The 23,735-nt window shown below is 43.0% G+C and overlaps 1 protein-coding gene across 1 annotated transcript in view; it reads right to left on the bottom strand.

Annotated features, from left to right (window-relative positions):
* Positions 1 to 3,870: 3,870 nt before the first annotated feature.
* The window catches only part of sema3ab (sema domain, immunoglobulin domain (Ig), short basic domain, secreted, (semaphorin) 3Ab), a gene marked incomplete at both ends in the record, with an annotated part of 37,350 nt that continues 17,485 nt past the window's right edge, over positions 3,871 to 23,735 (bottom strand). Inside the window, 14 exons of the mRNA XM_080737736.1 lie at positions 3,871 to 4,425; positions 5,400 to 5,545; positions 6,882 to 6,949; positions 8,277 to 8,434; positions 9,771 to 9,812; positions 9,922 to 10,013; positions 10,171 to 10,390; positions 10,709 to 10,853; positions 11,522 to 11,591; positions 11,694 to 11,808; positions 14,159 to 14,301; positions 14,779 to 14,898; positions 16,909 to 16,999; positions 19,832 to 19,951. Coding sequence (XP_080593862.1) covers positions 3,871 to 4,425; positions 5,400 to 5,545; positions 6,882 to 6,949; positions 8,277 to 8,434; positions 9,771 to 9,812; positions 9,922 to 10,013; positions 10,171 to 10,390; positions 10,709 to 10,853; positions 11,522 to 11,591; positions 11,694 to 11,808; positions 14,159 to 14,301; positions 14,779 to 14,898; positions 16,909 to 16,999; positions 19,832 to 19,951 — 2,085 coding nt within the window. The remainder of the gene's footprint in view (positions 4,426 to 5,399; positions 5,546 to 6,881; positions 6,950 to 8,276; positions 8,435 to 9,770; positions 9,813 to 9,921; positions 10,014 to 10,170; positions 10,391 to 10,708; positions 10,854 to 11,521; positions 11,592 to 11,693; positions 11,809 to 14,158; positions 14,302 to 14,778; positions 14,899 to 16,908; positions 17,000 to 19,831; positions 19,952 to 23,735) is intronic.

The raw sequence follows: 23,735 nt of genomic DNA, 5'->3' as shown, positions 1-23,735 counted from the left end.
TTTCAAGTGGTGCCCGTAAAACACCTAAAACCACACATTACCCCTTACCCCAGTCTCTGCTGAGCCATTTATCTATCATATTACTATTGACACACACTCCCACGGGGGTCCTTGTCCCTGCCTTCTCTCAACGTGCCCATCTCTTGGCGTATGAATGTGCATGTGTGTGTTCCCAGAAGACGGCGGCCGCCACAGCGCTGCGCCGCTAATGTTCCCTTTGAAACATCTGCGGCAGCATAGAGTAAACCACCTTAACATCCCCAGCTGCAGTTGAGTCAACTGTTAGAGGCCAAGGTCACAACCCAGCTGAGACATGCGCCGATTGACCTGTGACCCGGCTAGAAAGAGATACTATTTTCTTTTTTTTTACTGCAATCTAGAGTAGAATTTCGAATACTATCAACCACAACGCTTTTTTGCTGATATTTAAGATGGTGCAAGACACTAGGTGGAAAGAAGTAATGCAGTATTTTAGGAAATTTAAGAGTATAGGAATCATCATTTTGTCAGATTAAAATACATGTGCTACTCTTTAATCGCCACTAGAGGGCAGTAGTAACTAACTTTTCCCCATTTGTGTGATTGTTATGAAGCACTGATCAGCCAGCCCTGATACTGGGTGTTAGGAATCGTTGACCTGACTATCAGATTCCTGTTGTTTTACATTATGTTATGAGTTATTTTGTAAAGTATCCCGCTGTGAGGGCAACAACCCGTTTCAGCCAAGTGAAGTGTTGGAATACTTTGGTCACATAATATTCTTAAAAACCTGGCTGCCAGGTGTTCATGAGAAGCATGACTCTTTAACCTCCTCTTACTCTGTCTTCACGCTTGTTTATAGTCCCTGTGTGTGATTATCTAAATGCATAAAAGTCCAACGAATGGTTTTCCACTCCATAGATAGATTATTGGTGACTTCACAGATTCAATGTCTCAGTTGAATGTCTTCATCATGAAACACTCGGGACTCCTGAAGACATTGTAGAGTGAAGTACCATCCTCGACAATAAGACACAATCATTGAAGACAGATTTTTTTCTTAAGAAGAGACATTTATTAGACCAGTAGAATACATCACCAACATCATCATGCCATAAAGTTCTTACAGCAGCACTTTAGTCCCTCATTTACAACGGACAGACAAGACAAATGTACTACTGAGGCACACTATTAATCCCCATTTACCATAACCACTTCATCCTCTGTCCGTCTCTACGGAAAGTTCACCTGGTGATTCTAGCGTGTCTCATTAGACTATGCTAAAGCCTCATTTATGCGTGGCCATGCGACCGCGTCACTTGCCAATAGCACATTTTCAAGTGACATTAACGCAACGCAATGATCATATGACGAGGTATAAATGAGGTCTCTTACTTGAGACTTTCTCTTTTACTATAACGGCTACCTCTCCTCAGCCAAGAAGAGAGCTTATTATGAACACCCATGTGACATTATACTGATGTGTTGTTGCATTGTCATGTTTAATTACACTGTTGTGTTTTCATTCTTCACTGCTAGCTGTGGAAGCTAGCGAGTCGGTTAGTTAGCTAAAGGCTGCGTGGACACTTGAATCCAGAGATCCAGTCGAGAAGGGCCACTGGACTGTTGAACACGACTGCTGTTTTCTGGAATCCCATACGTTGATGTGTAGTTTAGAAATAGTATTCACATCTCTGGAACAGTTATATTGTGTGCTGCTCTATGCTAACAACAGGATAATCATGGACTATTAGACTAGTATCTCACCGTTATAGCCAAACAGGTACACTACAATAGCATTCACATGCATTAGTACACAGTGTCAAACTTCTTACACTATGGTAGTTGCTCTTAGATCTATTTACATAATGTTCACAGCTACATTCCAAGGTTGTGTGTGTATTTATGCACTATAACTATTCATTGCCATGTCCAAAATATTAGAGCATTTATTGATAACCCATGCAGCAAAAGGTCTGCAGTCTGTGGGGTGGGGTGGGGTGGGGTGGGGTGGGGGGGGGGGGGGGATGAATATGAGTAAACACAAACAGAAAACAAATACAGTCTTCACTCTCGGTTATTGCTGAGGGAGGGGGGGGGGGGATTTGTGAGTTCTGTTGAACATTATTATTAAATATCCAGATATTTCTAACCTTACTACAGTATGTGTGATAATAATCCTATAGGTTGGTCCTGTAAAACAATTCAATCAAATAAAGAAAAAAACAAACTAAACAAACAAATGAACAAAAACAAACAAAAAACATAGCAAGCAGATCATACCCAGAAAAATAGACTGCATATCAAATAATATTTTCACAATGTACATTACTGTATATTAATAAATATACACTTAGTGGAAACATGTACCTGTATATAAATTGCATAATTCACTTGACATGGAAGAGTTCCTCGCAGAGACAAAGTTGCACAGACGTCGCAGTCGGCGGATTGGACGTCAAGACTTTTGACGATGTAAAAAGGTAAACAAAATAGATTCTTAAAACCTTGTTATGTTTGAGGAGCTTATCTCGGGGCATCAACACAAACCTCCATCCGTTACTCCAGTGGTTCTCTCCACCCTGACGAGTTGAGGCATTACATTTTGTATGACACGGTTCTATTGTGAAAATAGCTGATCTACATGTTAACAACGCCTCGCGCTGCGAGGCGTTGTGAGCATGTAGATCTGCTATTTTCACAATCTCTGCCTCTAATATTTGACAATTTGGCCAATGTTTAATTTTTCATTTTAGAGGTACTAAAAGTCCTTAAATTGTCACTTTAGAAATGTGCAGATACCCTCTATACACTTAAACTTTATGTGGTTTGTTTACTGTTGAGTGAGAAAACAATGCTGCACATTAAGTAAATCATCTGGGGACCCCCCGAAATAATTTGAAGACCCCCCTTTGGGGTCCCGACCCACAGGTTGAGAACCACTGCGTTACTCAACTGCTTTCAGGAGGGAGGAATTTCTTAAATAATCTGAGAGAAACAACATAACAGGTAACAAGAAAAACTGCAAGCCATTCCCTTTAGCATGAAGAGATGTCAAAGCATATTTACAGAGCTTAGCTACATAATTTAAGATTATTTAGTTGATGCTGACTGTCTCTCCCAGTTGAGCGTCTTCTTGCAGTGCTTGGGCATTTCAATCATGTTGACTAGTTAAAGCCTGATTTATAGTCCGTCGTACAACTGTGTCTCACGCCCAAAAAATAGCAGCTATTCTCGGCACGAGGCACTGTCGCACGATGGCGTATAAATAGCCTCCTCTAACCCCCACTTTTCCCACCATTGTGCTTTACAAGAACCGTATAGACGTTTGTGCTTGTACGTAATACCACTGACAGTCCATTTCTTCCTCAAATAGTTTAATACAGTATGATATTTGACCGTCCTTCGGACTAATTTTATCAGGATGAAGGTTTCCTGGTGCCGGTACCTATGTGGTTGTATGACAACAAAGACACATAACTAGCATGCCATGACTCGATGGCATTGACGCAGCCGTTACTACATGGAGTCAATCATGTGTGTAGAGCAGTTAGGATGTCCAGTCCTTCTGCTGGCTGATAGCTGTCCCTCTGCAGTGCTGGGGCCGCAGAGGCCAGCTGAGATAATATGTCCCTATGGTTTAATGAGATATGGCCTCCGGTCCCCTGCAGTCCCGTTACTGTAAACATGGCTACCCACGCACATACCACACCAGCTGGCAGCAGGGGAGTATTGCCTCTTTTTTTTTTCAGTTGAACTCTCTCTATTCAAAGTCAATGCGGTAGGAGTCTGTTATCTCAGTATGTGGAGGAAAGTCGGGTGGGGGGGAAGCTTGCAGGATGAGGACTGGATGTGGGTTGAGGGTCAGGGGAGGGGGTCAAAGTTTATAAGTCAGACACTGCGGGGAGCCCTCTCCAGTTCATGGGTCCTACGGTTGCGTCCCTTCTGCCTCTCCTGCAGGTGTTTCCACTTGGCCGCCAGCCCGTGGCCGTGCACGTGGCTGTGGGGTTGCGCAAACGCCTTCTGTTGTTGTTGCTGCTGTTGCTGTTGATGTACTTGTACCTGCTGCACCAGGTGGGCCTTCTGCCTCCGGTGCTTCCTCTCCCTCTTCCACACTTGCTCACAGAACTCGTCCACGCTGTTCAGGGTCGGGTGGTTGACCAGAGACAGGAAGTCTCTGTACCACAGTTTCTGGCTGGGCGGTTCCCGGGCGGAGAGGGAGGTGTCCTGGGCCGGAGGAGGAGGCGCGGCGGCGGCTGGCTCCTCGTCGCGGTGCAGCAGCTCCTCCAGGCGCTCGGTGTCGATGACCTCCAGGCTGACCCTCAGCAGTGTCTGCATGAAGCCGTGCTCCACGGCCTGGCACAGGTAGACCCCAGAGTCCTTCTTGGTCAGCGTGCGAATCAGTAGGCCCTGGTCTGTGCGGATGAAACGCTCCTGTGCTTTGATCTGCAGCAACGTGCATGGGGGGGGGGGGGGGGGGGAGTAGAGAGATAACGATTACGAAACAGAGAAAGAGAAGACGCCTTGATGGCGCTATTGTAAGTTCATGACATGTGACCCGTAAATTGAATCTAAATCTAATAATGTGTTTTCCCTTATGACTTCTAGACACTCATTTCAACTGAATCAACTGTGGTATACAGTTTCACTATAATTTAATAAAAGAGTGAACTATCAAATATTATGACTTTATCAGGTGGACAACCATTTCCCTAGAAAGCGGAGACATTTAACCACAATGTTAAACAACACTCGAGCAGGGCTCTGTTGGGACTAAGCCAGCAGGGGGTCCGTGTGGTTCTACAGACAATACCTGCAGTGTTGATTTCGTCGACTAAAACTGACGAAAAATGTTTGTCGACTGCGTTTTTTTCGCTGACGAAAACTAAATAAAAACAAAATAAAAACTAAACTTTGATGACTAAAACTAAGACTAAATATATTGACAATTTCGTCAACAAAATAAAAACTAAACTAAAACGTTGAGGAGGGACTAAGAAGAGAGTCATTTTATGTTTGGTTGCTCTCAGGTGTTACGTGCTGAAAATAGCAGATCTACAAGCTCACAACGCGTTGCGACGCGTTGTGAGCTTGTAGATCGGCTATTTTCAGCACGCAACCAAGTGTCATTACGATGCCATCAAGGCCTTCCAAAATACATTTTAGTCGACTAAATCAACTGTAGATTTAGACAACTAAAATCTTATGATATTTAGTCGACTAAAATTAGACTAAAACTAAAACTTTTCAGGTGACTAAATTATGACTAAAACTAAATGAGATTTTATTCAAAAGACTATGACTAAAACGAAATCAAAATTTGCTGTCAAAAACAACACTGGATACCTGAACACAACTATAGAATCGTTGGGACACAGATGAGCTGAAACAGGAGAAACAGATGCTGATGTAAGACTGACCTCTTGTTTGTGGTCATCGTTGGTCCGCTGGTACTGCCAGTAGGTCAGCGCTCTCTGGGACTTGGGGCTGCACTCCAGGAAGGTACTGCTGTTCTCCACTCCATACACAGTCTTATCCAGCATAGTGGCCTGCCCATTCAGTTCATCTGAACACATAAAACACCAGACACATGTTTAAGTTAGCATAAACGATCCGTTGTGGTTGGTTGCAGATTCCATTGGCTGTGGTGATAATTGACCCTGCATGGCTGAATGCTTAATTTAATTTATTTTCTTATAGACTGAATGAATGGGGCACAGTTCCAAAGGCTGGCTTTCATGTATTTTGTGTGTGTGTGATTGACTTCCATGAAACTGTGTTCTCTATATTGCCTTGTTTGTTGGACAAATCCCTTTTTTTTCTGTACCCACGGTCTGGATTTCACATTATTCTCTCGGTCTTATCACACTCAATCATGTGCAGAATAGGCCATTCCATACCACACAGTGAAGCCAGACTGAAGCCAAAGGAAATGGGACTGTAACTCAAGACCCAGGATTCAAATCGTAAAGCACGACGAGAGATGCCGCTCAATCAAACCCATGTGCGTTAAACTTCAGCATTGTTTCGAACTGACCACCGAGACGATGTTTATCAGTATATTTGACAATTCATATACTGTAGGGACACCATAAGGTAATTTGAAGAAAATGAAATTTGTAATTTTGTTATGACTGAATGCCTTAAGTGTGGCTGTTGGCTGTAAAGAGGAAACAAGGCACCCTACGCTAGCCCACCTCAACGCCTCTCCAAAATGAAAAATCTACATGTGGCTTTCTGCACTGTGTGTGGGTGGCTACAGGGCACAAACACTTCGCCTCCGTGTGAACTCTCCCTCCTCGCGCGGGGCAGCGTTTGGATAACAGGCTTCGTTTTTCAACGTGGAAATGAAAGAAATGTATAATTAAGAGCGTTTGGGAGAGCATGTTTGACCGCAGTCTGATCCTTTTGGACTGAGACCACTAACGGGGCAGTGGTGTAGCAGGCCCGGAGACATTGAGGAGGCTGGGAGGAATCCTGACCATGTTAATTATAAGCTCCCCACGGACCCAGGCTCTTATCTTCACACCACCGACAACGCGTAAAACACGCAGACGCAACACCACACGCATGCAAATTGTTTTCTTGTACTTTTCACATGCCTTTGATCGCTGTAAAGGCCAGGAGGCGCTTAGGAACGCTTTGTTTGTGATCAAAGTTGTGCAAAATCTTCTAAAAAGCTCCTTTTGTTGTATGACAGCAAAGCAGACATGCTCTGAATGGTCGCAGCCCAAATACGTATACCATTTGGTAATAATATACAGTTGATAGTGGCATTATGTCATTCGTAATCATGGAATGAGTATCATGATCACATATTCATCAATGCACACAATCTTTGGTTGTTATTACATTTATAAATCCGTAGTATTGGAGTCAAATCAGTGTTTATGTCTGTTTACCATTATGCTGGAGATCAGAGCACTGCGTGAGTGGGTCTCCATTCCTGATGTCCTGCCTCCGCGTTCGCCTGCGGAAAGACAAATATGCAAATGCTCATGAGTCTATGGAGGCTTACGAGTAAATGTACACACATGCATCTGTGTTTAATTGCATGGACAGCGCTGTTCGACAACAAAGCAAACAGATCAACACCAGCAACCCATAGTGCCATAAGCCTTTAAAACTAAAAAGCTTATAGGCTTTGTGAGACCGGAGACCAACTGAAACCCAATGAATCACTACACCCTGCCTGCCACTGGCTGTCTCCCTCCTGGGTGCACATATATACAGTACAAAAAGGATAGAATTCTACTATACGCACGACAATTACGACAAGAGAAACACTGAAAGTGTTGTCTGTAAACAGTGCAGCCAAAGGAACAATGGAGCCGCCAAAGTGAAGCAGACAGATTTAATCACAGTGAAAGATGTGGAGGTAACTCCCAAAACCCCAACCCCACTTGCCATCTCTCTGACCCAGTGTTGTGGTCAATGGATAATTGGAGGTATGGAGGCAACTCTGGCCTTGTTTAGAAAGCTAGCGTTGCGAACACAGGACCCTGGAGTACCAACTAGCAGAGGAAACGGGATAGTGAACAGCTAGCGTTTCCAATCAATAAGCCCCTATGGAGCATTGTGAGTGGGAGGCGCTATATGAGCGTTGACACTCATAGACATAGACGGGCGCATGCACACACACACACACACACACACACACACACACACACACACACACACACACACACACACACACACACACACACACACACACACACACACACACACACACACACACACAAAATATACACAACCTTACAACCTTACTACTGTACTACCACACTGCCAACTGTCTTACCATCTATACTTGCACCCTAGTTTCACCCAGACAGACTTGCCTCCAGACATCACTGATATCGGTTCTCGTTTACAGTAAACACACGCGGCATGTTATATATTTCGACCTTTTCTGGGAGAAATATGAGCCCTCTTACCTTTAGGGGCTTCTGGCAAGCATACAAAGGCTGCTCTATTCCCGAGCCCTACCTCCTCCAACTCTGAGACTCAGTCAGTCTGCATATGTCCTTAATCTATGGATGTGAGCACCACTCCACTCTGATCTCATTCAGTCTCAATAATGTAGTCAACATGTAAAACACAGAGCCCATAAACTTGTCCCTCCCACATGTGTTGTACATTTGGGCATTTTGTAAAAGATCTTCCCTCGCATGGCGTATTTAACCTGGGTCGCCCGCGCGTGGTTGACTGTAAAACCGCATAGGTAAACACAAGACCCTATATACAAGGGATATGATGAATGTGGCATGTGATTCACTGTGGTGTTGTTCATACCGTACCTCTTAGCCATGGGGAAGTATCTGGAGCACTCGGTTCCATCCCAGGCACAGTAAGGATCTCTGGCTAGGCAGCATTCGGCACAGGCCTTTCCATACACCTCACAGCGATGCAGGGGCATCTGAGAGACGCCGATGGCTGAACCCAGGTACAGTTGTTGCTGTGGAAAAAGTAACGGGCAAAAAAAGAAAACGGCTTTCAGTGTCATTGTCATCAATATATACGTTTGAAGTATCTGGTTGCAGTTATACTAAGCTGAGCAATTTGAGATACTTAGCCTACTTGGGCCCAAGCTACCAGCCAGTCAGTGCAGCGATAATAGGAGTGCAGGAATGCAGACAAACCATCCCATTACAGGTGCACTGCACATTCCCCTCCCCCTGCTACCACACTCCATTAGCGCTTTGCTATTTTCTCACCTCCCTCCACCACTTTCGTTAATTAGCCTACTCTCAAGCTGACATTCCAACAATAAAGATCTTTGTGTGATAACAGGTCGGCTCATCTCGATCTTTGTAAGCTCATTTGGCTGACAAATGTGTCTTTGTTCCGTCTTGCAGTCCTGCGGCGACATGCGTCACAACTGGGTGAGGGCTCTCAATCTCTTTTTAAACGACAGAGAAACATTTCATCCAGATGTACCAGTGCAGCAGCAGGAGCCACTTGTGTCTTTCACCACACAGTACTCACATATCTTCATCTGTCTTTTCCCCTACATGCCGTCCACTGACGACAACTGGTAACTATACTCGCATTACGCCACTTTGAAAGAATGACAGTACAGTACAGTATGTCTAAGTAACTGCTGTTCTTAACTGTAGCACCGCTGAAAACAGGAACCAGAGTTGCATTTACAATTTTAGGTATTTGTGTAATGCTCTTAGAGCACATTACAAGCAAGAGGGGCAAGTGTGGCGATAAGAACTACTTGTTACTATGAAAATCTCCACCGGCTGTCCCTCCATCAGTCAGTCAGTCCCTCCGTCTGTCCGTCACGTCACGTCACACTTTTGGCCCTACTCTTATTTCCGGCACCGTTGCCCCTAACCATGCCAAACTTTGCACACACACTCCTTGACTCACAACCTCCGCCCCTGATTTCTCACATGCCCCTGTTCTAGCGCCACCATGAGGCTGCTTTTAGCTGACAACATTAATGGACACTGCTCCTACAGATCTTGCTTAAAGATCACGCAAAGTGGTACACACTATCTCGCAACTCATGTCAGCAGCATCTGTACCATTTGTGTATAGTGTGTGCCAACGGTGACGCAATTGTAGTCCTTAGCGGCCATCTTTTGGGTAAAAACACAGGTGTGTTTCATTGCATAGAACTAATGCTTTACTCCAATCAGAACACCTGTGTAAGGCTGTGTTGACCCAAGAAATGGCCGCTCTTAGAACTACATTTGGCACACCTGGCGGTCGCTTATCTCCCGATGAGGGAGTCTTACTGGTTCTAATAGAACTAGCATAACAGAATGACAGCCAATTACCTGCTTAGTGGAAAGTTCCATGGCTGTTATGGCTGTCGGCTCCTGTAACAACAATGGGAAAGATAACAACATTAGTTATGTCCTTACATCGATGCAAGAGGAGGCCATCCTACCCTGGGGACAGAAGACACATGAAGAGAGAGCAACGTACCCTGAAGACAGTCATCTCCTCCAGTAGGACCTCCTCCAGATCATGCCAGGAGCCTCTGGGGACCGACACGACCTTCAGTACCGTCCCCATGTCTGGAAGACACCGCGACAACACACACAACCTTTGTCAATACGCACTCGATTGAATTGACCAATCCTGTCTGCTTCATATAAATACATCTATATTGCTATGCATTATCCTAAGTGTAAGTGTGTGCTTCTATGTTTGTGAATGTATAAAGCTGCATACCTGTGCCTATGAACATGACATCATACTGTCCATCCTCTGCTTCCACTTTGTCCACCACTATCTGGGTGAACTGGTAGTCTACATCTGTCTTGACTATGATTGGTCGGTTGTTGATGGGATAGACAGGGTTGAACATGGCTGGGTGACCTCTGGCAAAGGTTATGACCTCGTCAGGAAGGTCCTTGGTTGTATCAAATCCTCCAAACGTCTTGCTTGGGCACTGTGGAGACAACAATTTATGTTTATCCCAAATGTATGCTTCACAACTTGTGAGACATACAAAAGCATACAAGATTTGCCAAGTTTTGCACCTTGTGAATGTGAATTACAACGTGCAAAACTTGGCAAATGTTGTATGTATACTGCCTCCCATTTTGGACTCTCAAATGTATGTTAGATTGGGCAGTTTTTTGCAGTTTTTGAAACATTAAATCTGTATGTGAATTGTTTTAGAAATATGAACGGCATGTAATGAAGAAGTAAATCTAAACTTGTAAATACACGGAAGTTACGGAACAGTTCACATGCTTGCACTCACCGTGCCAGGCCGTGGGTAGGGAACGCGTCCCTGGAAAGGCACCCACTGATAGTTGGGTCCGTCCCGGTGGGCGTAGGGTCCGAGGAACACCCTCCTGATGTCTGACATGCTGTACAGACATACAGCCGAGCCTTTGAAGATGTTACTGATGGGCGGAGAGGATTAAGCACAGTAAGAATTAAAGGGAAGGGATGCAATGTAAACTTGTAAAGCCTGATTCATGCTTTGTCGCTTGATGATGTTTGTTGCCGAAAATAGCTGAACTATTAACTCACTATTAACATATTGCAACCACAATGCGTTGTGGCACCTACTTTCTTTTTACACCTGACACAAGGCATTATGTGACTAGGGCTGTCACGATTATGACATTTTACATGACGATTAATTTTCTCTCAAATAATTGCGATTAACGATTTAATTGTGTTTTTGTCGTTGACGATTACATTTCTGTTTGGCTTGTAGGCTTTGAAGTTGCACATGGCAGATATGACACATAACCTTAAATATACAATGAAATTACTGACATATTTGACAACTTTATACTTAAAAAAGAACATTGATAGTGGAAATAGCCGATCTACAAACTCACAACGTGTCGCGATGCGACGCGTTGTGAGCTTGTAGATCTGCTATTTCCACTATTTTTGACTTTCTTAAAAATATATGAACATTTTTCAACATGGAAAAGATTATGGCGATTATGAAAAATAATCACGATTATGTCAAATAATCACGATTAGACGATTATGTAATAATTGTGACAACCCTATATGTGACAAATTCGGACATATGTTTTGGACCTGTGGTTACCTGGAGGTGGTGAACACGGCGTAGAGGATGGGGTTTTTAGGATCCTTGGTGGCCATGAGAAACACATCCTCTGAAAATCCAAAGGAAATAAATTCAAACCATATGCCAACACCGGTTGACTAGTTGTTTAACTTCATGCTACCAGAGCAGAGGAAGAGGAGAGCTCACTTACGCAGTTCATCAAAGTGTGTATCTATTCCATTGAGGCCAGGTACAGAGCAGACCAGCCGAGCCTTCAGGAAAGTAGTCCACTTGTTTACCAAACTCCTGTGGCCTCCTAGGTCGTTCTGGTTGGAGAGATTACACACACACACACACACACACACACACACACACACACACACACACGCACACACACGCACACACACATATACAAGTTCAGCCTTAGGCGGCAGAAATCTGGTTGTGTGCCATATAAAATTGACATATAAGAACTAACGTTTGACAATCTGCAAGGAACATAAACATAATGATTAAAGGTGATGATGGCATTGGAATGCAGGAAGCAATTTCTGCTTAATTATTAAGCAAACAAGCCTGTCAATCATTCCTTTGCCTCGTCGTTATTAAAAGACATTGGCCGTGAAGTGTAGGCTTTTCATGGTGCGAAGAAAGAAGACTGTATCTTTGCACACAGTGCAGTCTAGCAAACACATCCCTTATGTGCTTCTGAGAGCCTTACTGCGTTTGTTTTTCGGCAACGCGCGCGCATGTGCACACACAGACACACTGCTATACATGCACAGTTTCTCTCGCTCGCACGCACGCACGCACGCACGCACGCACGCACGCACGCACGCACACACACACACACACACACACACACACAAAGCAGAGACAGAGACAGAATGCTGGCTCAGATGGGAGAACAGACTCATTCCGTTCAGCATTGATTTATGACAGCCTATCAGGATGTGCCCCAAATATGCACAGCCCTAAATTAATATGGCATTCTGCATAATGGATGGATTGTTTAGTGTTTAGTCGAGCAGATTCCTGACATACTGGAGAATCAGGCTGCAATAGGAGGAGGCACGATACGCAGTTAAACGCGTGGGAATTAAGCATCGGCCACCATTCACTGATCTGCGGTCAGCTTGGTCAATTTCTTCGTAATGACTGATTGTGGGATTTGGAAAGTGAAAGCTGATACGGGACCAGCGCCGTGCAAAAAACGCTCCTCCTCTTGGGCAGGGTGGCGCGGCAGACACCACGTCGGTGCCAAAGCCTGGCATTAGTATAACAGTGCTGCCATTGATATTGCCTGTTCCTCTCAGGCATGGGTGACATTTAGAACATCTCTCTCAGGTTTCTGTCTTCAGGGGCGACAATAGCAAACAAAGCCCACTCGTCTCTGGGCTAAAAATAAGCAGAGATAACAGCTTATGAAAGCTGCCATTATGGAAGCCACTCAGACCCCCGTCAAGTGTTTTTCCAGATACAAAAAGCTCTGTCGCACAATGGTCTCTGAGTCTGTTTGTGTGTGTGTGTGTGTGTGTGTGTGTGTGTGTGTGTGTGCGCGTGCACGCGCATGCATGTGTGTGTTAGGGCTGTCACGATTATGACATTTTACATAACGATTATTGTCACTCAAATAATTGCGATTAACGATTTAATTGTGTATTTGTTCGTTGATAATTACATTTCTGTTTGGATTTTAGGCTTTGAAGTTTCACATGGCAGTCTACTAGCCAGAATGTGAACCCGGACATATTGAGTACAGTAAGGTTTTATGTTAGAAATGTTGAGTATGGGTCCCCAGCATGTAGAAACTGCCGGATGCTAACTTGTATATGTTGAGCAATTTTCATAATCAGCCGCTAAAGTTGGTGTCCCATTAACTTTACATTACAGGAAAAATAAGCAAAAAAATAATCTGCTTTAAGTAGCATATGAGGGGTCTAACTAGGGGTATTTCATGATTCTGAATCCATTGCAAGCATCCGTTTTGCATGAAAAACATTCCTTGGGCTAAAACGGACCCCAGAAACATGTGAAAAGTGATGATTCGGCACTTTTAATCACTAAACCAAGGCCGATATTTCGCCAAGGAATGATTTTCGTGCAAAACGGATGCTTGCAATGGATTCAGAATCATGAAATACCCCTAGTTAGACCCCTCATATGCTACTTAAAGCAGATTATTTTTTTGCTTATTTTTCCTGTAATGTAAAGTTAATGGGACACCAACTTTAGTGGCTGATTATGAAAATTGCTCAACATATACAAGTTAGCATCCGGTGGTTTTTATATGCTGGGGACCCATACTCAACATTTCTAACATAAAACCTTACTGTACTCAATATGTCCGGGTTCACAATGGGGCTCAATGGGCTGGCAAGCGGACTCCTAAATATACAAAGAAATTTGACAACTTACTACTTAAAAAATAACATTGATTGTGGAAATAGCCGATCGACAAGCTCACAACCCGTCGCATTGCGACGCGTTGTGAGCTTGTAGATCTGCTATTTCCACCATTTCTGAAAATGTTTGTAAATGTATGAACATTTTTCAACATTCACTATTATGACGATTATGACCAAATATTTGCGATTATGTCAAATTATTGTGATTAGACGATTATGTAATAATTGTGACAGCCCTAGTGTGTGTACCAGCAGCATATGTGTGTACCTTGCAGAGCTGTCCAATGCGAGCATGAGTAGCCTTCCCAGCATGCTCTCCGTCCATGGCATTCTCTCTGAACAGAAGGTAGATTTTGTCATCCTCCGGGTTGTCACTCTCAGGGATCAGATGGACACTCACAAACCTGGGATCTGGAATACACAGACACAGACACACACACACACACACACGCACACACATACACGCACACACACACACACTTATTTTCTCCAACTGATGTTTATTATATTGAGCATTTCAGCAGCTGTAGAGCTGTAAAGCAGCTACTCACGTGTACTATTACTACTAACTTTATACAGTCTTTCATGTTGTATATATATCGTTTACAATATTATACCGTCGTTGTCGGGTGAAAACCTTGTATGTCCAAAACCGTTCGTTTTGCATTTATCATTTTAAAAATGATTTAAACCTGTGAAAACAGCCGATCTACAAGCACACAACGCCTTGCACCGCGAGGCGTTGTGTGCTTGTAGATCTGCTGTTTTCACTATCTTTGTGCGACGGCCTTGTATGATGAAGCAGGGCTTTACTTTACAAAAATGTTTTTAAAGAGAGTCATTGGGGATGGGGATTTTGATTCCGATATCTGGCTCCTCATTTCCTACCGTTTAGCCAACGGGAATCATGCTGCTCCGTCCTGATTGGATGATGCTGGCCAAGTGTGCGGAAAATGGCAAAGTCCCGACCCATGAAGTCAGCTGATGTGCCAGCATACAGCTCACCATCTAGACCAATGAAAAGAGAGTCATTAACGTCACCACTGTAGGAGAAAATACATCGTTTCCATTCTGTTTGTGAGAGTGCAGTAAAAATATAACCTGGCATCCGTATTTTGGGCATATATGTATTTTTTTTTTAGCAAAAATAGCAGGTCTACAAGATCACAATGTTGCGCCCTTTGCACACCTTTTGATGGACATCACAATTTCATTGTTTAAGTGTTGTAGCACAAGTGATAATTTTCAACACTTGTCCCCATTTTTAGGGTTAGAGCTGAAATGTCGTGTTAGGGTTAAAGCCAAGTTATGGATGGAGCGACAAGTGTGGAACACCGTGAAAGTGCCGTTAAAACAAATGAAGCATAGTGTTAGTTTATGCAGGACACGTGAGTCTCGCCCGCCTCAGCTGTAATCAGCGGTCAGTCAGATCCTTTTCTTATTCCTCATTCTCAGATGATCTGATCATTACATCACACTGTCATAATCCGATCTCGCTCAGTAAGGGAGGCTCCTTTAAATACGGCTTCGGTGGGTGAAGTTCCAGACTCTATATACTGTAGCATTCGGAGATAGTGGAATAGTTGTCTGGCTATGCGAGACTAGCGAGTGGCAGACAGAGTATGAATGTTCAAAACTCAGAACGTTGTGAGACACTTGACTCTCAATGCATGAATTGGCCTTTAGGCGAGGGCCAGGACTATAGAGTTTGGGCTGCACAGATACAGTATAATACAAGCGTGGATGTGTGTGTAGTTCAGGTGACTACACTCTAATAACGCAGGTGTGAAGTGGGAGCCATTATTCGGGGGCTTAGCAATACAGGTGGGCCGCAAGTCGAGACGGGACACCAGCTGCCGCGGACACCGACTGACGTGATGAACAGGAGGGGTGTGAAATTAACATTGACTCGGTGGGAGTTGACGGGGAGTGGGTGGTTGTGGGGGGGTGCGTGCAATGGGATATGGGGGTGACTGAAGAGGGACAGGGGAGAGGTGTGAGACGGGGGGGAGTGCATAATAATGTGGGTGAGAGAAAGGGAAGAAAGTGAGGGGAGGGGAAATAAGGGCTGATGGGCTGGAAAATAGCCATCTGTTAGCTTAAATGGTGTGATATAACACAATATGACTGCCATCATCAGGGTGGGGTCCGGCGTGGGGGGAGGGGGGCTCATGCCATGTGCATACAGCTCTCCCTCTCCCGCTAATGCCTGATTCATACTAGGGATGGGATGATACGCGATCTCATCGTTTATCGTGATAAAAAACACTCACGATAATCGTATCGTGGAGATTTAATTTATCGTGATATCGTCCTCCGTCATGCACTGGGATCAATTCACCTTTTATTTGCCAAGCTGCATATTCCAGTACCACTTAAGTCCTTTGGTAAAAGGTACAAAAATAGACGATCTACAAGCTCACAACTTGAGCTTGTAGATCTGCTATTTTTTGGCAAATGTTCTATCCCAGGATAATGGATTTTGATTATCGCGATAATATCTTAAATCGCGATTTCTTTTGTCACAATATTCACGATATGACATTTTCCCATCGTCCCATCCCTAATTCATACTTGGTTACACGCGGTGTTTGCGCAGCAAAATAGCAGATCTGCAACATGACGCAGTGTGAAGTATAAAGCAGGCTTGATATCCAAAGATGGGGATTTCCACACAAAGGAGAATTCAGCTACAATGGAAATGTAAGTGTCATCTGCCAGCCCCGGTCTTTTAAGATGGTCTCCTAAGACCGAAATAGAGTTTACAGTCTCGCCAATGAGGGGTTCGCTAGCGTGTAAATGCAGAACTACAGAACAGATCCACTCGTAATGACTGACCTAGATGCCTGGTCCTGTTATTTGTACGTACTTTACACTCCATATTTATACAGTATCTACGCAAATGAACGAGGTTGAGGCAAAGGTGGTGGCACTGCTCCTGTGCTTGTGATACGACAAACTAAAGATCGGCGAGCGGACAGGACAGCATGTCCCGGTTTAAGACAGCGAGGGACCTACCGATGAGCATGGACGCGGTGAGGAGCTTTGGATCGTAAGGACTCTTCCCCCGGCCGTTCTCAATGTGGGACTCCAGTCTGAACACACTGTCCTGGATACACAGACACAGACACACAAGCACACACATGGGGGGGGTTAGAAGAGGTAAAACAAACAGTTATATGGCTTTAAAAAAACGTTGAATGTGCCCTAACTAATAGTGCATGATGTGGGATTATTTATTTGATGTAAAGCTAGTTTTGAATCTTTATTGGTTAAATATGTTTCCACATCAAAAAGAATTTGGCTTTTCATAGATCACATTAAACAAACCTATTAAAAGGGATATTTTGCTTTCAATCATGATTGTAGATGACATATCCCTTTAAAATGAGAAACGTACTACACAATAAAACCCACATTGAAAAAACAATTGAATTTATGATATGCTGTAACATGAAAAAGGATATTCTATACAATAATCAGGGCATCTGTACGAACGCTGTTATTAAGTTTAGTATTTTGTCGTCTGTACCACCGCATTCTGACCACTCTGGTGCGTTGTCCAAATAAACTGTTCAATAAATCATAACATGAAGGGTCGCACTCAGACATAAAAGTACATTTTTATTATTGTTCCATATGACAAAGATGACCAAATGTTTTCATATGGAACAATAATAAAAACAATACATTATGTCTGAGTGCGACACTCCACGTTATGGTATTATTGTAGTCTGAAACAAAGAATCTCATACATATTTTACAACTGTAAACTGGGATTTGGCCAGCAGATGAATAGCAGTGCTGCGTAAATGGCTGATCTCAGAGATATTTCCGCTCTATAATTGTCAGTTAAAAAACGACTGTCTAATGAATAGGAAACATGCATTTATAAGACTGAGTCAGTGACATTAAGGAGGAGAGGAGAGCAATTTCCCTCTTTCATACACAAATGGACACAAACGCACGCGTGCACGCGCACACGTGCACACTCACAGGGAAGCAGTTTCATATCAGAGTGATGAATTGGAGAGCTTGGATACTTTGGAACCCTGTGTTTAATTTTCCAGCTCATTTTGCTGAGTGACTGAAACCATGTTTTAAGTAGTTTTAAAATCATTCGGGGGAAGAGAATGCCCTTAGAGATGGTCCTTCTGTGCTCTAAATCAAAAGTTAAACTTTATCGACTCCTGCGTCCCTGGCAAACGTGCATTTCCTACTGTGTCTCACATTAGCTGCTGCCGCCAGGGATCTGTTTTAACAAGACACGGTCTAATAACAGTGTGCTTTCCTTGTGGAAATCGGACGTCATGTTTATGATGTCATATTGAGGGTCTTGATAGAAAAAAAGAACGCACATCCTCCGTTGTTTGGTGCTGAGCTAGCAGTAATACTAGGAACAAAGAAATAAGCTTTAATTTATGTGTGACAACAAGCATCCAGCTAAACGTTTCGACCATTTAGGTATTCTTCAGTATGAATTCAATATACTGAAGAAGACCTAACCGGTCGAAACGTTTATCTGGCTGCTTGTTGTCACAAATACATTTTGGAGCGACCAAAAGTGAGTGCGAGCTCCTTTCTTTGTTCCTAATATTGATGGTCTTGCCCAATTATGCAAGAACAGAGGGACAGTGGATCTGAGATTATGAATAATTCATTAAACCAAACGCACAAAACAAATATTCACATTATGTGAACAACATTTCAATAAATTTTCCTCGCTGACAGCGTGCACAATAAATTTGCTACTAGTATGTGAGATTTACTAATAATAGTAAGGGGAAAAACATTCCTCGGGCTAAAAACGGACCCACAAAACGATGGTTTAGTGATGAATCATCACTTTTCACCGTTTTGTAGGGGCCATTTTAGCCCACGGAATGTTTTTTGTGCAAAACAAATGCTTGCAATGGATTCAGCATCATGAAAAAACCCTAGTTTGACCCCTCACATGCTACTTAACTCATTGATTGCCAAGGCCCGAGTTTCCCGAGTTATTACAGTAGTCCCAGGCTGCCACAGCCCGAGTTTCCCGAGTTGGAAGCCATTTTGAAAAAAAAAAAAAAAAAAAATATATATTTTTTTTTCAAAAGTTTTTTTTTATAAAAAAAATTCTAAAAATGCCTCAAATGTATTAGGCATGATCGCAATTGCGAAATTGCATGTTTAGCCCCATAACAAACACATCTTTCAAAATGTCAAAAATGGCTGTTTTGTCTGACTTTGAAGGCTTGTATCTCATGAATGCCTGAACGGATTTCCAAGCGGATTTTTTTGTTTGAAAGCTGTTAAAAAGTACTACACATATGGTGCATCATCTAGGCATGGGTGTGCACGATCCGTGCACTAGAAATTTAGGAAGGTGGCAGTGTTTGTTTTGTCTGACTTTGAAGGCTTCTATCTCATGAATGCCTGAACGGATTTCCAAGCGGATTTTTTTGTTTGAAAGCTGTTAAAAAGTACTACACATATGGTGCATATATGGTGCATGGACGTGCACGATCCGTGCACTAAAAATGTATCCGTGCACTAGAAATTTAGGAACGTGGCATCCTGGTACTTGGCGGCCATCTTGAAAAGGGCATTCAATGAGTTAAAGCATATTTCTTTTTCGTATTTTTTTTCCTGTATAGTAAAGTTAATGGGACACAAACACAAATCTTTTTTTTTATGAGGTATCCCCGGGAATTGAATTTCAACCTTTTAGTACATATTATTACACACCTTTAGAAACACATTGGTGAAGAAATGTCTTGGTAACGATTTACTTTATGCAGATTTTCTTATGTTCCCCTTACTATACATGCACACTAGATGCGAATGCAAAAGAGGGACGGAGTTGACATGCATATTGAAGCACACACCCCAACAACTGGTTCAATACAAAGCCAAATAAAGGGGGCAGAACAGGGAGTTACTGTATGTGGTGTTCCAGTACCTCTGGCCGCTTGCCCACTTCCAGGTAGCCACACACAGGGTGGAAGGCTCCCGTCCCACATGCGTACAGATGAGTCTGGTTGAACGGCTGCAACACCTTGATGAAGTTGGAGCACTCCCTCTGATGGACGCACAGAAACACACAGCAGAGGAGATTACATTTAGGCCCAGAATAGAGGGTATGCGCATGCATAAAGTGAATGGCAAATAGAGTGGCACATCGAGTGGCAAATTGAGCGGCAAAGTGAGTTCAACGTTGTTTAACGTTGCTTAATGCAATCAGATATGACTTTTCTGTTTGGTGTATGGTCTGTCAAGTCCAGAAAGTCGTTTTCTTGCCACAGCGCGGCACCGAGTGCCGCGCTGCGAGCTTGTAGATCTGCTATTTTTGAAAATTCATCTCTGATTCTATAAGTGTCTTTTGAATCCTTCTTAAGGTTTTTTGGAAAAAACCTATGTTTCTATGTCAGCAATCTGGCCAGCCATCGTGAAAGAAAAGGTCCTTTTCACTTAACTGGAGCTCAGTTAGTCTGTTCTTGAGAGACTACTATGTCAGTGGTTTCTCAAACTTTTTCATAAGAAGGACCCCCAAAATGATATGTATTTGGCCACGGACCCCCAACTCAAAATATTTAGTGCCAGGGACCACCCAGAAGCAGAATTTGAGATACAAACGTTCGCTTTAAAAATAAATATGTTCAAAGATTTGCACACATTTTCACAACTTTTTCAAAAAATAGCAGATCTACAAGCTCGCGGTGCCGCGCTGTGAGCTTGTATATCTGCTATTTTTCAATAGTTAAAGCATTCAATAATTCTAGGCCTAAATGGGTTAATGATATGAAAATAATGAATGCGTTCAGTTAGATTTCAGAGAGAGGGAGAGAGAGGAGAACGAAGGAGATGTGTGGGATGAGTGACGTTAAAAGATAGGCCCACTGTAATCTAGTAAAATAAAAGAATGGTCGAACTGTACCACAGCACCAGATTAGATTGCAGTAATTGTGTGGCGTAACAAAACAACTCCAGATAGCAATTATATGAGATAATCTGTGACTCTCTCTCTCTCTTTCTCTCTCTCTCCACTCTGCCACCTCTCCACATGTTGACTTCTAAGATTATAGGGGACAGGGGCTGCATAATATCCAATGGGATTATTGTGACATTTACAAGGGAGGGAGTTACCGAGAGTGAATAAACAACAACTGATGAAGTAACCACCACACAGTTTAATATAGAATAAAGCACCTTGGCTCACTGTCACTACTGAGATAATAACTGTCAGTATAATTGTTCTTCAGTCTTTCAGCCTGATGTGATGATGGCACACAGTTCATGACGCCCAATTCTCACCTGATCTTACTCCATCTTTTCTAAAGAAAAACAGACCCTTTTCTCTAGCTGGGTCTTACTTAGTTTGTATTTATTATGATTACTCCATGATTAGTAGATACATCTGAATATCTCTTAGACCTTTTTTTCCTGGTCATATTCGCCTTGCTGCTTCTTAATTGCTCGATTGCTTGTGATGCTATTATCGAGTCCCTCTGGAATAAAAAAAAGAACCAGCTGAATGCCTGGAATAGTGACGTTGAATAATGTTGCTTTATGTGTACTTTATGTCAAATACAACTCATCCCAAAAATTGGCAATCTACAAGCTCACAGCATGTTGTGAGCTTGTAAATGTACCGCAGCCAGGACTGTAGATAGATACCTTTATTATCCCACAGGGGAAATTCAGTTGCCCAGAGGCCGGTGCTGATGTGCTAATGTTTTGTTTGCATTTCTGTTTTATATTGCATTGTTTTGTTTTGTTTTAAACTGTACAGCACTTTGGTTGACCTGGTCATGTTACTCTAAATGTGCTCTATAAATAAAAGTTGAGTTGACTTGAGTTTTGAGCTTGTAGATCTGCTATTTTCAACAAGCAACACCATCGTACCACCAAGTCTGAATCAGGCCATATGGGCGAGTACAGTATTCTGTGGGTATCTGTTGGTGTCTCGGTTGCTGCGTGGTCAGTTTTCCCCCGTGCTCCATCAGCACGTGCCTGAACACACCCGACCTCCAACCAAAATGAATATGTCATCGTTGCACACATGGGGGAGAAAAAAAGGAAAATAGAGCCACAGATTATGCATGACTACGTTTATCTGGCTTTACTGGGTCAGCAGCAGAAGGCTGCCGCTGTTGTGTAAGCCTTTGTTTTCATCTCAACCAGCGTCGTCCTTTGGATTCAAAGTGTGCGCGTGTGGTTTTATGTGAATAATCAACTATAATGATGACTGCAACAAAGCTCATTATGCAGTCTGCACGCTTTGTTTTGGGCAGTGGAACCTGCAATAAACCCTCAACTAACAACGATGCAGACAACAAGAATTAAATCTCACAGGTTAGTACCTGTTTTATCTAAAACGGTAAATGGTGCATTCACAGTATATCGTCGTTGTCGGGTGTCCAAAACCATTCCTTTTTATCATTTTCTTAAATTAACTAAATAGTGAAAGCAGCCGATCTACAAGCACACAACGCCTCGCACCGCGACGGCCTTGTCTGATGAAGCAGGGCTTTACTTCATGAAAAAACATACAAATTAGAAACTTGGAGATACGAGGTTTCTGCCCGACAGTGACGATATATTTCTTCAAAGCATTTAACAATTTGCATTAGGGTATATTCACCCTTTCACGCCCACATTCACACACCAACGGTGGAGGCAACCTCATCTCCCTCGTCTCTCTCTCTCCGACTCCCGCTTTCGCATGGCGCTGTCACACACAACCCTTCAGGCTTCTCCATTCATCCATGCCAGAGTGTTTACAGAAAACAGACCCAGACAAAGGGTTTCATGGCGCTTTAAATCAGTCCACAGCAGACGGCTCACGGGTTCCTGGCTGCAGCCATGTACCGGTCAGAGAGCTGAGCCCCAGATACTGCTATGATTTCATACTGTTGCCTGGGGCTCCTCTACTGAATATGCGACTCATCAGGAAACTTTAACCACTTACTGTTAGCCCTATATATATATCATCGTTGTCGGGTGGAAACCTTGTATGTCCAAAACCGTTTGTTTTGTATTTATCATTTTGAAAATGATTTAAACTAGTGAAAATAGCCGATCTACAAGCGCCTTGCATCGTTGTGTGCTTGTAGATCTGCTGTTTTCACTACTTTTGTGCAACAGACTTGTATGAGCAGGGCTTCATCATACAAGATTTTACACATACAACATTTTACACATTTGAAACTTGGAGATCCAAGGTTTCTGCCCGACAGTGACGATTTACTTTCTGTGCGACAAATAGCAAAACAAAATGGAATCTACAAGCTCACGACGCATTATATCGCAATGTGTTGGATGGATGGATGATTAGGAAATGTTTTAAATGTTTTGCCTATACTGTAAGGACATGGCCAAAATAGGGACACAGGATTAGGGCTGTCACGATTATGACATTTTACATGACGATTATTTGTCACTCAAATAATTGCGATTAACGATTTAATTGTGTTTTTGTCGTTGACAATTACATTTCTGCTTTTAAGTTGCAAATGGTAGATATGACACATAATTACTGACATATTTGACAACTTTCTACTTAAAAAAGAACATTGATAGTGGAAATAGCCGATCTACAAGCTCACAACGCGTCGCGATGCGACGCGTTGTGAGCTTGTAGATCGGCTATTTCCACGGGACGAACGGTTCTCGAGATACGCGGATTACATACACACAGACAGACAGACAGACAGACAGAGATTTGTCGCATTTATAGATAGATATATGAACATTTTTCAACTTGGAAACGATTATGACGATTATGAAAAATAATCACCATTATGTCCAAAAATCGAACCTCTGTTCGAAGTGGAGCTGTGTGTGTGTGTGTGTGTGTGTGTGTG

This window comes from Nannobrachium achirus, assembly GCF_963921795.1.
Source record: "Nannobrachium achirus genome assembly, chromosome: 11".
Classification (NCBI taxonomy): Eukaryota; Metazoa; Chordata; class Actinopteri; order Myctophiformes; family Myctophidae; genus Nannobrachium; species Nannobrachium achirus.
The sequence above is the reverse complement of the archived record's forward strand: the minus strand, read 5'-3'. Positions and strand labels throughout refer to the sequence as shown.